Source organism: Hemitrygon akajei, chromosome 9, assembly GCF_048418815.1.
Source record: "Hemitrygon akajei chromosome 9, sHemAka1.3, whole genome shotgun sequence".
In the NCBI taxonomy this organism is placed as follows: Eukaryota; Metazoa; Chordata; class Chondrichthyes; order Myliobatiformes; family Dasyatidae; genus Hemitrygon; species Hemitrygon akajei.
The window spans coordinates 166,631,373-166,647,276 of NC_133132.1; the positions used below are offsets into that span (position 1 = coordinate 166,631,373).

At 42.8% G+C, this 15,904-nt stretch overlaps 1 protein-coding gene across 1 annotated transcript; it reads left to right on the top strand.

Moving 5' to 3' along the window:
* The first annotated feature begins 330 nt into the window (after window positions 1-330).
* LOC140733728 (calcium homeostasis modulator protein 6-like) lies at window positions 331-12,900 on the top strand. The gene is made up of 2 exons (XM_073057437.1): window positions 331-2,006; window positions 8,038-12,900. The coding sequence occupies exons 1-2, from the start codon at window positions 1,467-1,469 to the stop codon at window positions 8,461-8,463; spliced, it is 966 nt and encodes a 321-aa protein (XP_072913538.1). The 5' UTR covers window positions 331-1,466; the 3' UTR covers window positions 8,464-12,900.
* The last annotated feature ends 3,004 nt before the right edge of the window (window positions 12,901-15,904 follow it).

Genomic DNA, 15,904 nt, shown 5'->3' on the forward strand with positions numbered 1-15,904 from the left:
CAAATGAATTTAACTTCTGACTAAAAACCAGTGGATTCATTGTTACTCATTTCATTAAAATTAAACATAGTAATGATGAAAATAAAGAGATCAGCCTTGCCTCTATTTGTCACATGTAGATAAAAACGTACAGTGAAATGCGCCAACTGTGCCAGTGATGGACACGGTGTGAGGATTGGGCTGGGGGCAGCCCGCTCATAACACCATGCTGCTGACGCCCACAGAGCATCCCACAATTCATTAAAACAGGAAGCTGGAACACCCAGAGGAACCCCACACGGTCACGGGGAGAGTGTGCAAACTCCTCGCAGACTGCAGCCGGAAATGTGCTGTAGAAATGCTCGCCACAAGCCGGACTGAGCGAGTTTCAACGGAAAACTGGTCCTCCTTCCCATCACTGTAAGTGTGCAGAGATCGGTGCTTGTGATGGGGTGAAGAGCAGGGCACTGATATCACACATCTTCCCGTTCATTTTGATAAGGGGCTTGTACATTCACATAAGAAAATCTGCCCTGATGCTGGAAATCCAAAGCTACAGGGGCACACAATGCTGGAGGAACTCAGCAGGCCAGGCAGCAGCTACAGAACAGAGGACACGGCCGACCTTTGGGGCGGAGACCCTTCATCAGGAGTCCTGTTTGAACACTGTGTTCAAGTGCAGCTCACTGTCATCCGCTACCAAAACAAAAACATTCCTGCAGAACAAAGTGCACAACACGGTACTTACACGCAGAACACGTAAAGTAAAATTACCACAAGTAACAAATAATAAGATGAATTTAGGGCACAAGTTGAAAAGTGAACAATTTAACGCAAATATGAGAAAATCTGCAGATGCTGGTCCTGATGAAGGGTCGGAACGTCGACTGTTTACTCATTTCCAGAGATGCTGCCTGGCCCGCTGAGATCCTCCCGCATCGTGTGTGTGTTGCTCGAAACAGCATAACGCTACTGGCGTTTGATACTTTATGGAGACCTGGGTGGTGGCCGCCAGCTCAGAGCGTTACGGCTACTGGATAAAAATAATGTCAGTGCTCCCATGACATCGCGAGCTGTAATATTAAAGCTCCTCAGGCAAACCCTAGTTCGCTCCGAAGAAAATTGAACCATCCTTCTTGGGGAAAGCAATGAAGAGCCCATAAAGATAATTGAAGACATGACAGGATTGCCATTATTTCTCAGGAACGTCAACAGCAACTGAGCCAGAGCTGAAATGCCTTTTGATATTTAAACAGACCCACATATGGAGTCGGTTACAAGCAGGATGTATTGGCAGGCACGATGCATTCTGCGGTGCTTTGTTTTTTAATTAGATTTAGTTTCATTTTCCCAACCTTTTTTTTCCCCCCTCTTATCGCCAGCAAGGACTTGATGTAAATTATGTATGAAAAGCTCTCCAGACGGTTTCGGCGAGCGGCAGAAAGGAAGTTGCATCAACAGTCATTGGGTCCAAGCGTGCTGTGAAGATGGAGAAATTTAAAGCCCTGCTGAATTTCGTCCTGAGGCAGCACGCCACGCTGGGATACAGCTTTCTGGCCTTAGCAACAGCTGGAGGGGAACAACTGTTCTCGGTTGTCGTGTTCAACTGCCCCTGTAACTCATGGAATTTCACCTACAGCCTTGTTTTCCTTCTGGTCCCAGCCCTGGTCTTATTCGTGCTGGGATTCTTCATCAGCAACAGAACCTGGAAGCTCTGCACGGGCTGCTGCGTTAGTCAGAGAAAGCAATACTCGAGAAGGATCCTCCTTCGAGGCATCAAGATCTTTTTTCTCATCACCATGGGAGCCTTAGTGGCCCCGGTTACCTGGGTTTCTGTCGCGCTGCTGAACGGAATGATTTATGAATGTGGTATGTCCGGCTATTACAGTGATTACTTCGCAGACAATATCTGCAGTAACTACTCCAGGAACTGTCCCCAAGATCTTTACCGAGTGCCTTGCGGTCAGTCAGTGTTGCCTCCGCCCACCCAAGCAGATATCCTCCGTACACTCCAGGCACACTCCCAGGTAAGAAATATATTCGAGAGCAGGTGTTATTTTTTACTGTAGTGGGAGCAGGATTAGGGTAATTGACCCATCGAATCTGCAACCGTTCTATCAGGGCTGATTTATTACCCCGCTCAACCCCATTCCCCTCCACACCCTTATTAATCAAGAACATGTCAGCCTCTGTTTTAAAACTACCCAATGACTTTGCCTCCACAGTCCTACTTTCTTCTGCAGTCTGATTTACCCGCTTGTACAGATGATTTGGTTTAAGATTTAAACAGGCGAAATCACGCATCCCTTTACAATTACTGTACACGAAAAGCGTAAGTGTTTGTATTCTCAAAACTCTCACTGAAGATGGGGGAGGGGGATGTGGCGGGCCGTGGGGCGAGGGGCGTGCACAATTGTGGGACATGTTGCAACCTGTCACAGACTACAGTTTTGAGTAACTCACGCAAAACGTGGGAATAACTCAGCAAATCAGGCAGTATCTATGAAAAGGAATTTAAACAGTCGGCGTTTTGGGCGCTAGACCCTTCAGCTGTTTTCATGAAGGGCCTCAGCCTGAAACATCGACTCTTTATTCCTCTACATAGATGCTGTCTGACCTGCCGAGTTCCTCCAGCATTTATGTGAATTTCGGCATCTGCAAAATGGAAATGTCCAACTCATGTTGAACTGCTGTCATGCCATAAGGGGCGGCACGGGAACTGATGCACCATCAATAACTCCCGGAGACTGGAGGTGAACGATAGGCTATTATTAACAGCAAAACGGAGCACAGCATCTCGGAGACTGAGGGAGGAGCAGTGCCTCCAATCGCCTTTATACCGGGGTCTGTGGGAGAAGCCACAGGAGCAGTCAGCAGAGGGCGTGTCCACACAGGTCCAGACAGGTATACATAGTTTACCACAGTAATATAATGGTTGGCACAACGCGGGACCCGGGTTCAATTCCCGCCGCTGCCTGTAAGGAGTTTGTACGTTCTCCCACGTGACCGTGTGGGTTTCCTCCGGGTGCTCCAGTTTCTTCCCACAGTCCAAATACCTACAAGATGGTAGGTTAATTGGTCAATTGTAAATTGCTCCGTGATTAATGGTGTGCCTCAGGGATCAGTACTGGGTCCAATGTTGTTTGTCATATAATATGATCTGGATGATGGTGTGGTAAATTGGATTAGTAAGTATGCAGATGATACTAAGGTAGGTGGCGTTGTGAATAATGAAGTAGGTTTTCAAAGCTTGCAGAGAGATTTAGGCCAGTTAGAAGAGTGGGCTGAAAGATGGCAGATGGAGTTTAATGCTGATAAGTGTGAGGTGCTACATTTTGGTAGGAATAATCCAAATAGGACATACATGGTAAATGATAGGGCATTGAGGAATGCAGTAGAACAGAGTGATCTAGGAATAATGGTGCATAGTTCCCTGAAGGTGGAATCTCATGTGGATAGGGTGGTGAAGAAAGCTTTTGGTATGCTGGCCTTTATAAATCAGAGCATTGAGTATAGATGCTGTCTGGCCTGCTGAGTTCTGCCAGCATTTTGAGCTTTTAGTTATTTCCAGCATCTGCAGATTCACTCGTGTTGCCATAGAGTATAGGAGTTGGGATGTAATGTTTAAATTGTACAAGGCATTGGTAAGGCCAAATTTGGAGTATTGTATACAGTTCTGGTCACCGAATTATAGGAAAGATGTCAACAAAATAGAGAGAGTACAGAGAAGATTTACCAGAATGTTACCTGGATTTCAGCACCTAAGTTACAGGGAAAGGTTGAACAAGTTAGGTCTTTATTCTTTGGAGTGTAGAAGGTTGAGGGGGGACTTGATAGAGGTATTTAAAATTATGAGGGGAATAGATAGAGTTGGCATGGATAGGCTTTTTCCATTGAGAGTAGGGGAGATACAAACAAGAGGACATGAGTTGAGAGTTAAGGGGCAAAAGTTTAGGGGTAACATGAGGGGGAATTTCTTTACTCAGAGAGTGGTAGCTGTGTGGAACAAGCTTCTAGTAGAAGTCGTAGAAGGAGGTTCGGATTTGTTATTTAAAGTAAAATTGGATAGGTATATGGACAGGAAAGGATTGGAGGGTTATGGGCTGAGTGCGGGTCAGTGGGACTAGGTGAGAGTAAGCATTCAGCACGGACTAGAAGGGCCGAGATGGCCTGTTTCTGTGCTGTAATTGTTATATGGTTATATGGTTTATATTAGGCTAGGACTAAATCAGAGGTCGATGGGCTACGGGGCTTGAAGGACTGGAAGGGCAACTCCACACTGCATCTCAATAAATAAGTAAATATTTTAGAATATTAGTCAGTGCTTTTAATGTTTTACCTTGAGATTAGGAAGAGCCTTAATCGAAGGCTGCTTACTTCTGATTCTAATTTTAAAGAGGCAAATTCTTTATGTATGCACTATTTTAGCACTTTAGTCACTTGAGAGCTAGAACAGCATTCAGTCTTAGGAATTACATTCAACTTTTTTGCTCACTTATTTACAGTTACAAGTTTTAGCATGCATAAAGCTAAAAAATATGCCCAGGCTGATAACAGAACAGACAAGGATGAGTAACACACACAATGCCGAAGAATCTCAGCAGGTCAGGCAGCATCTACGGAAATGAATAAACAGTCAACATTTCAGGCTTCTAGACTGGAAGGGAAGGGGAAGATGCCAGAATAAAAAGGTGGAGGGAGGGGAAGGAGGATGACTGGAAGGTGATAGGTGAAGCCAGGTGAGTGGGAAAGGTAAAGGGCTGGAGAGGAAGGAGGCTGATAGGTGAGGAGAGTGAACCATGGGGGAAAGGGAAGGAGGAGGGGACCCAGGGGGAGCTGAGAAGAAGGAAGGGGCCAGAGTGGAGACTAGAAGAAGAAGGGAGGGGGAGGGATTTTTTTTTTACCAGAAGGAGAAATCAATGTCCGTGTCATCAGTTTGGAGGCTACCCAGATGGAGGGTAAGGTGTTGCTGCTCACCCTGTGAGAGACCTCATCATAGCACAAGAGGAGGTATGGATCGACATGTCAGAACGGGGATGGGAATCGGAATTAAAAAGTTTGGCCAATGGAATCTGCTAACCGATTCCATTTTGTCACCATGACAACTGAATACAAAATCCCCCCCCACCCACCAATCAATGCAAGACCATACGTAAATTATTAATAATATTCAATATTTGTGGCAGGAATAGAAAAATGAAATCCAACATAGGGAATCTGCATATGAAATTCACTCTAATTTTATTTATAAAGAAGACCATGATTGCCATGATGGCTTACATTAAGAAACAATGCCACTTGTTCATTGGGAAAGTAGATCATACTTGTAATAAAAGCTCACCATTGGTTATCTGGAAATCTAAGTCACGGATTAAAGGGTCTATACAAACAGCACAGAGCAGGAAATAAAACTTGCTCCTGTCCTGTTGTTAATTGCATCTATCCAGAATCTGAACCAGGTTTAAAATCACCGACACATGTCGTGAAATTTGTTATGTTGTTATGCCGTAGCAGTACATTGCAATACATTATGATAAAAACTGTAAATTACAGTAAGCATATATATAATTATTTATATATATTAAAACATTAAACTAAATAAGTAGTACAAAAAGAGAAAAATAAGTAGTGAGGTCGTGTTCATGGGTTCAATGTCCATTCAGAAATCAAATGGCAGAGGGGTGGAAGCTGTTCCTGAATCACTGAGTGTGTGCTGTCAGGCTCCAGAACCTCCTCCCTGATGGTAACAATGAGAAGAGGGCATGTCCTAGGTGACAGGGGTCCTTAGTAATGGATGCCATCTTTTTGAGGTATTGTTCCTTGAACGTGTCCTGGATACTATGGAGGCCAGTGCCCCTGATGGAGCTGACTGAGTTTACAACTATCCTGAGCTGTGCCCCACCCTGATACCAGATGGTGATGCAACCAGCAGAAATTTGCTACAGACAGTTTTCTTAAAAAAAATCTATAAACGCAAGTTTTTTTTGCAGATGCTGGAAATCCAGAGTGAGACATGCTAAGCAATAGGTTGAACAAGTTAGGTCTTTATTCTTTGGAGCGTGAAAGGTTGAGGGGGAAGACAGAGTTGATGTGGATAGGCTTTTTCCATTGAGAGTAGGGGAGATTCAAACAAGAGGATATGAGTTGAGAGTAAAGGGGCAAAAGTTTAGGGGTAACATGAGGGGGAACTTCTTTACTCAGAGAGTGGTAGCTGTGTGGAACGAGTTTCCAGTAGAAGTGGTAGAGGCAGGTTCGGTATTGTCATTTAAAAAAAATTGGATAGGTATATGGACAGGAAAGGAATGGAGGGTTACGGGCTGAGTGCAGGTAGGTGGGACTAGGTGAGAGTAAGTGTTCGGCACGGACTAGAAGGGCCGAGATGGCCTGTTTCTGTGCTGTAATTGTATATGGTTATATGATAGAGGTCAGGCAGCATCTGTGGAGAAGAATAGGTCCTTGTAAATCCTGATGAAGGGTCTCAGTGTTGACTGTTTATTCCTCTCCATAGATGCTACCTGACCTGACTTCCTACAGCATTTTGTGTGTGTTACTTTTAGAAACCAACGACTCTGTAGCCACAATTGCATTTGTTCTCCTAATTCATGTGACTGGCTGTTGGTCTCTTCGTAAGCATTCTTTCTTCCTGGAAACTGTAGGAGCTGGCACAAGACTTTACTTTGAAACAGCTGTGAGGATTTTGTTAGGCAGGATTAGCCAGATGTGAACTCATTCGAAAGCGGTACTGGATTGCAATAGTTTCATAAGTACTGCAACTGTCAAAGGAAAATCTTTTCAAAGGCCTGTAGTTTGAATAGAATTACTGTTAAACCGGACTGTAAAATGCACCACACTCAGCATATCAGAAGATTATACAATATAAGCGTCATTACAATTTAAAAACAGTAATGTGGCAAACAATTTCCACAATTTTGTCTACCACATGCTGGAGGAACTCACCAGGTCAGGAAGCATCTATGGAGAGGAATAACCGAGAGTAGGGCTCCAACTTCAAAGTAACTTTGCTATCAAGGCACATAGACATTGCCATTTAACTACCTTGACATTCAGTTTCTTACAGGCAAAAAAGACAATAGAATTTAAAACAAGCTACACATACACAAAGACTGACAAACGACCAATGTGTAAAAGAAGACAGATTGTGCAAATTAAAAATAATACTGAGAACATGGGTTGTAGAGTCCTTGAAAGTGACTCAGTAGGTTGTGGAGTCGGGTCAGTGTTGAGGTGAGTGAAGTTATCCACACTGGTTCAGGAGCCTGATGGTTGCAGGGTAATAACTGTTCCTGAACCTGGTGGTGTGGGACCCAAGGCTCCTGTGCCTCCTGCCTGACAGTAGTAGTGGCCTTAGTGGTGGAGGTCTTGGATGATGGGTTCACTAAGGTTGTCATAGCTGGGGAGATAGTGGGTTCAAGTTCCTACAAGGTTTTAAATGCCCCCTTTGGCATGCATCTCAAATAGCCTCTGACAACCAACTCCAGCTCCTAGAACTTCACATGTGGCTTAGCTACTGAGCCTAGCAGAACCATTTCTACTGACAAGGGAAGGGGCAGAGACGGGTTACTGACGCCTTAAAACCAGTTGCTTCGGCGAGATGCGGCTCATCAGCCACTGTTGGCAGCTCAGCCAGGAGAAGAAAAATTCTGATCTCAAGCCTCCGCTGCCTTGGGGCAATGCCCACTCATGGGGACGGCTTCAAGGAGTAAACCCTGAGGGAAATCTCTGGAGTTGGAGTCCCTAAGGCAGCCTTACATTGAGTTCAATGCTGACTGGCAACTCCTGCAGCACCACTGGCACCAAACTGTGTCAGAGAGTGGGATGCCTGGGATGGTGGTAGAGGCAGATGTAACAGAGACAGTTAAGAGATGTTTAGACAGGCACATGAATGTGAGGAAAATGGAAGGATATGGACATTGTGTAGGCAGAGGGGATTAGTTTAGCTGGCTATCTGATGACTATTTTAACGGGTTTGGCACAGCACTGTGGGTCAAAGGGCCTGTTCCTGTGTGGTACTCTCCTATGTTCTGTGTTCTATTACAGGTTATTGGATGGAGTCTGGTTGCAGCCACCATGGTTTTTGCCTTGACCTCTACCTGCATCGTGCGCTGTTATTCTCCTGTCAGCTTCCTCCAGCTCCAGTTTTGGAAAACCTACAGAGAAAAAGAGAATGAAGTGCTGGAGAAGAAGTCAGCCGAACACGCTAAGGAAATGGCTGAGAGAAACGTGAAGAGCTTCTTCGAATCCGTAGCGCCAAGGGAGTTCAAAACGCCAAGCAGAGCAGCATGGCAGGATATTTCGATGCTGTATTCCTTCAGCGAAACCGAGCAATACTACAGCACGATACATAAGCACGCAGAAATTAAGACTGAGAGTGTCCATAAAGCATCATCCTATGGCAACGTGGACATACCTGCTGTGCTGGACTTTGTTGATGGTAGCAAAAATTCTGTTGACTCCTATATTTGAGCATGGGTCAGATTGAGAACATCCGTGTTAAATTTAAGTTGTACTGGAGGCCTCAAATGTCCGCACAAAAGCAGGCAGTAATATTTCTTTGAAGTCTTCCTCTCATTTTACACGTAACGGTACTTTTATCATGAATTCTTTTTGGACCCTTGTGCAGATACTCTTATTGAGCATATGCATGAAGGAATACTTTTGCCATCAGATGTGGGTTTGCTCTGAATTGAGGCTGCCAGAGTTGAGGAGCAGGACTCTTCAATCTTGTGGTGCAAGGTTACTACTCAAAAAACACGGAGGGAGAACATCATGAATTTTTTTGGCAAACTCTTTGTGATATGATTTTTGTAATCTTCTGCTTTTCATATTTATCATAAGCAAAAATTGAATGTATTTACATAATTTTTAACTGCATAAGAATGTTGCATACTAAAGCTCTGCCCGCCTTTCAATCACATCCTCAATGTCCTGGTGAGAGCATTAAAGGGTAAATTAAGATGGGCTTTATTCCCTTAGGCATTGTGATTTGCAAAGCGATTGCAAGCCTCAGATCTAATTGATGCATTACTAAAGAGCAAATTACTAAGATAATGTTCTGAGACTGCATGCTGAAACAGATTGATAATATCAATACGTTTCCTGATTCCACTGTGGGAGGCAAGTTCATTGGTGTGGCCTTCAGCTGGAGTCAGACAAAATGAAAGCCCAATGTCAATTAGGCTGCTGATGCACTTTATGGACATGAGTCAACATTTAGTTAATAGTGAATTAACTGAATCTTGACTCATGGATCATAGAGAGAAGCAGCAGTCTAATTAATATCTCAGAAAGCCCCATAGGACATAGGAGCAGAATTTGGCCATTCAGCCCATCGAATCTGCTTCACCATTTCATCATTTATTAGCCCTCTCAACCCTTTTCTCCTGCCTCCTCCTTGTACTCTGACTAATCAAGAATCTATCCACCTCTGCTTTAAATCTACCCAATGACTTGACTTCTACATCCATCTGTGGCAATGAATTCTACAAATTAACCACCCTCTGTCTAAAGAAATTCCTCCTCATCTCAGTTTTAAAGGGGCATCCTATTCTGAGATTGTACCCTCTGTTCCTGGACTTCCTCATTATAGAAAACATTCTCCCTGAGACCACTCTATCTCTTTTAATATTTGATAGGTTTCAAAGAGATCCCCCTCATTCTTCTAAACTCCAGTGAGTACAGGCCCAGAGCCATCAAGCGCTCCTTATACATTAACCCTTTCCTTCTCAGTATCAGTCTGCTAAAAGTCCTCTGGACACTCTCCAATGCCAGCACATCATCGTTACGTGCTGTGTTGTATGACGTGGGCGATCATGGTCCCATGACCATGACTGTTCTTGAAAAATTTTTCTACCAAAGTAGTTTGCTATTGCTGCCTTCTCTTTCTTAGATAAGGGGCCCAAAACTGCTCACAATACTCCAAGCCGGCTGACCAATGCCTTATGATACCTAAGCATTACGTTTTTATTTTCTACTCCTCTCAAAATGAATGCTAACACTGCACTTGCTTTCCTTACCACCGACTCAACCATCAAGTTACCCTTTAGGGAATCCTGCACAAGGACCCCAATGGGGAAACTAAGTGATATGTTCAGTTGTGAATCCATTCCTAGCCAGGTTGTTCTTAAAGATATAATAACTGAAGTTTAAATTTCTGCTGTTTACAAAAGGCCATTTCCTTGAATTATAAGAGACCCATTGTGAATCAAGGCCACTGGTGATCAGAATTACCCAGCCCAATGAAAAAGTGTTTTTGCTTTAAAATGATCACCTCTCCATTATAGCTCTGCACATGACCATTGACAAAACTCAAAACCTGCCGAGGCATCGCCTAAATAAATATCACTTGAGAAGAATGCTTGAAAGGGCCGATTCCACAATTGGAGCTCCTTTATATTTCAACATTCAGCTTGCATTTGACCATACCAGGTAGGCTGCACAAAAAGATATTTCGATGGAGTCAAATTACTGTCACTAAGGTCCAAAAATATCTTAGCCCAAATGTTTGAAAAAGTTGAAAACCAAACGAGCCGGGATACCACCTAACTGAATTTTACCCTTGGGGTTTTTCTTCAAGGATAAAGAGAAGTTTGGATAGGTACACGGATAGTAGGGGTATGGAGAGCTATGGTCCAGATGCAGATTGATGGGATCAGGCAGTTTAAATGTTTGACACAGACTAGCTGGGCCAAAGACCCTGCCTCTGAGCTGTAGGTTTCTATGACTCTGTGATAAAGGTGACCTAAGTTTACTTAACACTTCTCACCGGACAAGATTTCTTTTCACATTGAAATTCTGCAATTGGAGCTCCTTTAAATTTCAACATTCTGTTTGCAGTTGGAAGGCTGCACAAAAAAATGCATTTCAATGGAGGCAAATTGCCATCACTAAGGACCAAAGATATCTTAGCCCAAATGTTTAAAAAAGATGAAACCCAAAGCAGCAGGACACCACCTAAAAGAATTTTAACCTTGGAGAAAAACATTTGAAATAGTAGATTTTCTCCAAGGATAACGGGAACCTAAATGTACTTAACGCTTTTCACTGAACAAAATTTCCTTGTGTTATGTTTGAAAACTTCAAAAGATTAAACGATTCAAGGGAAGACATGAGAGTCTGAAATGCGGGCCATACTCTAAGCAACGCGCGCATGTACCAAGTGGTAGTGTGATGACATATGCCTTTCACGTATTTATACCTACAACCTGTAATGAATTATTTAAATGAACATGATGTTTAATCAACCTATATATATGTATATATATAAATATATATTCGCAAAGATTACTCAAACATTATTTAAATATTAAATACACAATACATTGCACCATTTAGTATTGTATTCTATTAAATTTGAAACTGAATTAAATTTTATTTTATCATATAGATTTACTGAGTGAAAACTACAGCAATATTTTTACTGATTATGGTGTTAAATTATTACTTTATAATTTCAAGTATAAACATTATTTTCAAGATGTCAGCATAGCTGCTATCATTAGTAAGATTGTTTAATGTCATTTCCAGTACTCAAGTGTAATGGAGAACAAAATAGTTGTTGCTCTGGATCCAATGCAGAACAAAATAAAACACAATAAGATAAAGAACACAATATAAAGAAAAACACAATAAATATAAATATATAAGATAGCTTATATATACAGATTGATTATATGTCCATAAACTATACACACTTGGAGTATTGTGTGCAGTTTTGGGCTCTTTATTTTAGAAAGGATATACTGACGTTGGAGAGGGTTCAGAGAAGAGTCACAAGAATGATTCCAGAAATGAAAGGGTTACTGTATGAGGAACGTCTGGCAGCTCTTGAGATGTATTCCTTTGAGTTCAGGAGAAGGATGGGGAATCTCATAGAAACATTCCGAATGTTAAAAGGCCTGAACAGGTTAGATATGGCAAAGTTATTTCCCATGGTAGGGGATTCTAGGACAAGAGGGCACGACTTCAGGATTGAAGGATGTCCATTTAGAACAGAGATGCAGAGAAATTACTTTAGTCAGAGGGTGGTAAATCTGTGGAATTTTTGCCATGAGTGGCTGTGGAGGCCAAGTCATTGTGTGTATTTAAGGCAGAGACAGATAGGTTCTTGATTAGCCAGGGCATCAAACAGTATGGGGTGAAGGCAGGGGAATGATGACTGGAAGAATTGGATCAGCCCATGATTAAATGATGGAGCAGACTTGAGGGGCCGAATGGCCTACTTCTGCTCCTATATCTTATGGTCTAATGGTCTTATAGTGGAAAAGACAGAGAAATCTGTGAGGAGTAAAAATTCCAAGTTATATACTGTATACGTTATCTGATATTAAGTGAACCTTTGAAATCTATATATTTATAATGCAAAGTAGTTTTTCAGTTAAAAGCATTAAGCAGGGAGTAATGGCTGAGAATTTCCTCACACCAGCATTTACTCTGTTCCTCCGAGTTTACTGAGAGCAGAGAGTTCCCAGTGCGCATCTGGTAAACCTGAAGAAGCAGTACCAATGTAACTGTGTGGACGTTTGCAGTTGCAATGCTACCATGATATTCTAATGTCAATGATAATATCGTTGGTTTTAATCCCACTGCCCTAAATGGTAATGTTATTCTATCAGAAAACAAGGTAAAAATGATTTTGACACAGGAGCATAAAGTAAAATCAAAGTTTATTTAAAAATATAATTATTTGATTTATTAATGTGTGACATATGTGAATGAGGAAATTCAAATGTTTATTGAGAGAAGTTATTGTGCTTGGCTGCATGTGTTTATCAAGTTGCTCTACCCTCATTTACAAGAACTATACAGGAATGTAAAGACAAAGCATTTAATTTTATATGAACTTCAGTTATTTTTGTTACTTTTTACTGACAATGTTCACTCATAGTGTTTTAAGTAAATAAATAAAAGTTATGCAAAAATTATTTGATCATTGACTGTTCATTATGTATCCCTGTGAACTTGTATTTATGAGCCTATTTGTATCTTGGGAACCTGATGATATCATCAAATAGATATGAACTGGCAAAGTTTGCTTTCTATTTAATTATTTGACCATGTCGTAGAAGGAGGAATCTAATTAAACCCAACTGCTAAGCTGCAGAAGAATATTTCATGTTCAGAATCAGGTTTAGTATCACCAGTATATCATCACCATGAAATTTGTTGTTTTGCGGCAGCAATACTTTGCAATATTTAATAATAGAGTGAAAAAGTGTGAACTACAGGAAGTAGATATATAAGTTAAATGAAATAAGCAGTGCAAAGATAGAAATAAAAAAGTAGTGAGGTAGTGTTCCTGGGTTCAACGTCCATTCAGAGATCAGATGGGAGAGGGGAAGAATTTGTTCCTGAATTGTTGAGTGTGTGCCTTCTGGCTCCTGTAGCTCCTTCCTAATGGAAGCAATGTGAATCGGATACAATTCGCAAATCAGTCACCAAAAGGAAATGATTGAGTCTACACAATGCTTTCAAGGTCTAAACACAAGAGATTCTGCAGATGCTGGAAATGCAGAGTAACACACACAAAATGCTGGACAGGGGAGCATCAGCCAGCTGCTGTACCTTTGGCCTGATGCTGCCCAAATTGACCTCTGCCCTTGGCCTTGATACCTTGACCTTTTTAATCTGGTTTGGTGCTTAAATTGGCTAAATATTAATTTGCTTTTCAATCCGGCCTGAAGTCCACTCCAGCAAAGGCAATCACAGCAACGACAGTCTCGAGAATCCAGTTCACCAAATCCTTCAGGAGACCTGAGAAGGTACGCAAGAATATACAGTGGCCGTCGTTGTAGTGGCCATCATTGAAGTGGACTGAGGCAGAGTGGGTCGGCTTTGGCTCAATCAGGCTTCGGCGAGAACAGGTAGAGGTGAGGTTTGAATGGGGCACAACTGTGCAAGCGCGTGAAAGTCGGCCTGTAAGGCAGTGGGAGAATTTAAAAAGCAAGCAGAGGCTGAGTACGAGCTTCACTCCAGGTGAGGTAAGGCCGAGTAAGCTCCTTTAATTAATCTAATTAGATTAGGAGTAGGTAATGGAGGTAGCAGTTAGGGCAGTTGAGTGCTCCGTTTGCAGTATGTGGGAAGTCAGGGCGAGCACAGCTGTCCCTGATGACTACACCTGCAAAAGGTGCATCCAGCTGCAGCTCCTGACAAACTGTGTTAGGGAGCTGGAGCTGGAGCTGGAGCTGGATGAACTTCGGATCATTCGGGAGGCAGAGGCAGAAATAGACAGGAGTTTCAGGGAGATAGTCACCCCCTAGGAGTCAGGAGACAGGTAGTTGGGTGACTGTCAGGAGAGGGAAGGGGAATAGACAGGAAGAACAGAGCACCCCTGTGGCCGTTCCCATCAACAATAAGTATACCGTTTTGGATACTGTTGGTGGGGACGACCTACCAGGGACAAGTTGCAGTGGTTGCGTCTCTGGCACCGAGACTGGACCCTCAGCTCAGAAGGGAAGGAGGGGAAAGAGGAGAGCAGTAGTGATAGGGGATTCGATAGTTAGAGGGACAGATAGGAGGTTCTGTGGAAGAGATCGAGAATCCTGGATGGTCTGTTGCCTCCCTGGTGCCAGGGTCCGCGATATCTTGGATCGAGTTCTCAGTATTCTCAAGAGGGAGGGTGAGCAGCCAGATGTCGTGGTCCATGTAGGGACCAATGGCGTGGGTAGGAAGAGTGAGGAGGTCCTGAAAGGTGAGTTTAGGGAGCTAGGTGCCAAGTTAAAGGACAGGACCTCCAGGATAGCAATCTCAGGATTGCTACCAGTGCCACGTGCAGGTGGGTTTAGAAATAGTAAGATAATGCAGATCAACACATGACTGAAGACATGGTGCAGGACGGAGGGCTTCAGATTTATAGATAATTGGGCAGTTTTCCAGGGAAGGTGGGTCCTGTTCCGGTGGGACGGTTTACATCTGAACTGGAGGGGGACAAATATTCTTGCAGGTAGGTTTGCTAGAGAGGCTCCAGTGGATTTAAACTAGATATGAGGGGGGAGGGGAACCAGAGTGTAGGAACAGATGTATGGGAGAAGGAAGAAAAAGAAGACAGTAAAGTTCTTTGTACTGTTAGAGATAAACAGAGAGGAAAAGGTGGAGAATTTCTTAAATGCATTTATTTTAATGCTAGGAGCATTGTAAGAAAGGTGGATGAGTTTAGAGCATGGATTGATACCTGGAAATATGATGTTGTAGCTATTAGTGAAACATGGTTGCAGGAGGGGTGTGATTGGCAACTAAATATTCCTGGATTTCGTTGCTTCAGGTGTGATAGAATCGGAGGGACAAGAGGGGAAGGTGTTGCGTTGCTTGTCAGAGAAAATATTACAGCGGTGCTCTGGCAGGATAGATTAGAGGGCTCATTTAGGGAGGCTATTTGGGAGGAATTGAGGAATGAGAAAGGTGTAGTAACACTTATAGGGGTGTATTATAGACCACCTAATGGGGAGTGAGAATTGGAGGAGCAAATTTGCAAGGAGATAGCAGATATTTGTAGTAAGCACAGGGTTGTGATTGTGAGAGATTTTAATTTTCCACACATAGACTGGGAAGCCCATACTGTAAAAGGACTGGATGGTTTGGAGTTTGTAAAATGTGTGCAGGATAGTTTTTTGCAGCAATACATAGAGGTACCAACTAGAGAAGGGGCAGTGTTGGATCTCCTGTTAGGGAATGAGTTAGGTCAGGTGACGGAGGTATGTGTTGGGGAGTACTTCGGGTCCAGTGATCACAATGCCATTAGTTTTGATATAATTATGGAGAAGGATAGGACTGGACCCAGGGTTGAGATTTTTGATTGGAGAAAGGCTAACTTTGAGGCGATGCAAAAGGATTTAGAAGGAGTGGATTGGGAAAATTTGTTTTATGGGAAGGATGTAATGGAGAAATGGCGGTTACTTAAAGGTGAAATTTT

Coding starts and splice junctions, on each gene's coding strand:
- LOC140733728 (XM_073057437.1), top strand. CDS start 1,467: ATGGAGAAATTTAAAGCCCTGCTGAATTTCGTCCTGAGGCAGCACGCC. Junction 2,007..8,037: donor CACTCCAGGCACACTCCCAG/GTAAGAAATATA, acceptor GTTCTATTACAG/GTTATTGGATGGAGTCTGGT.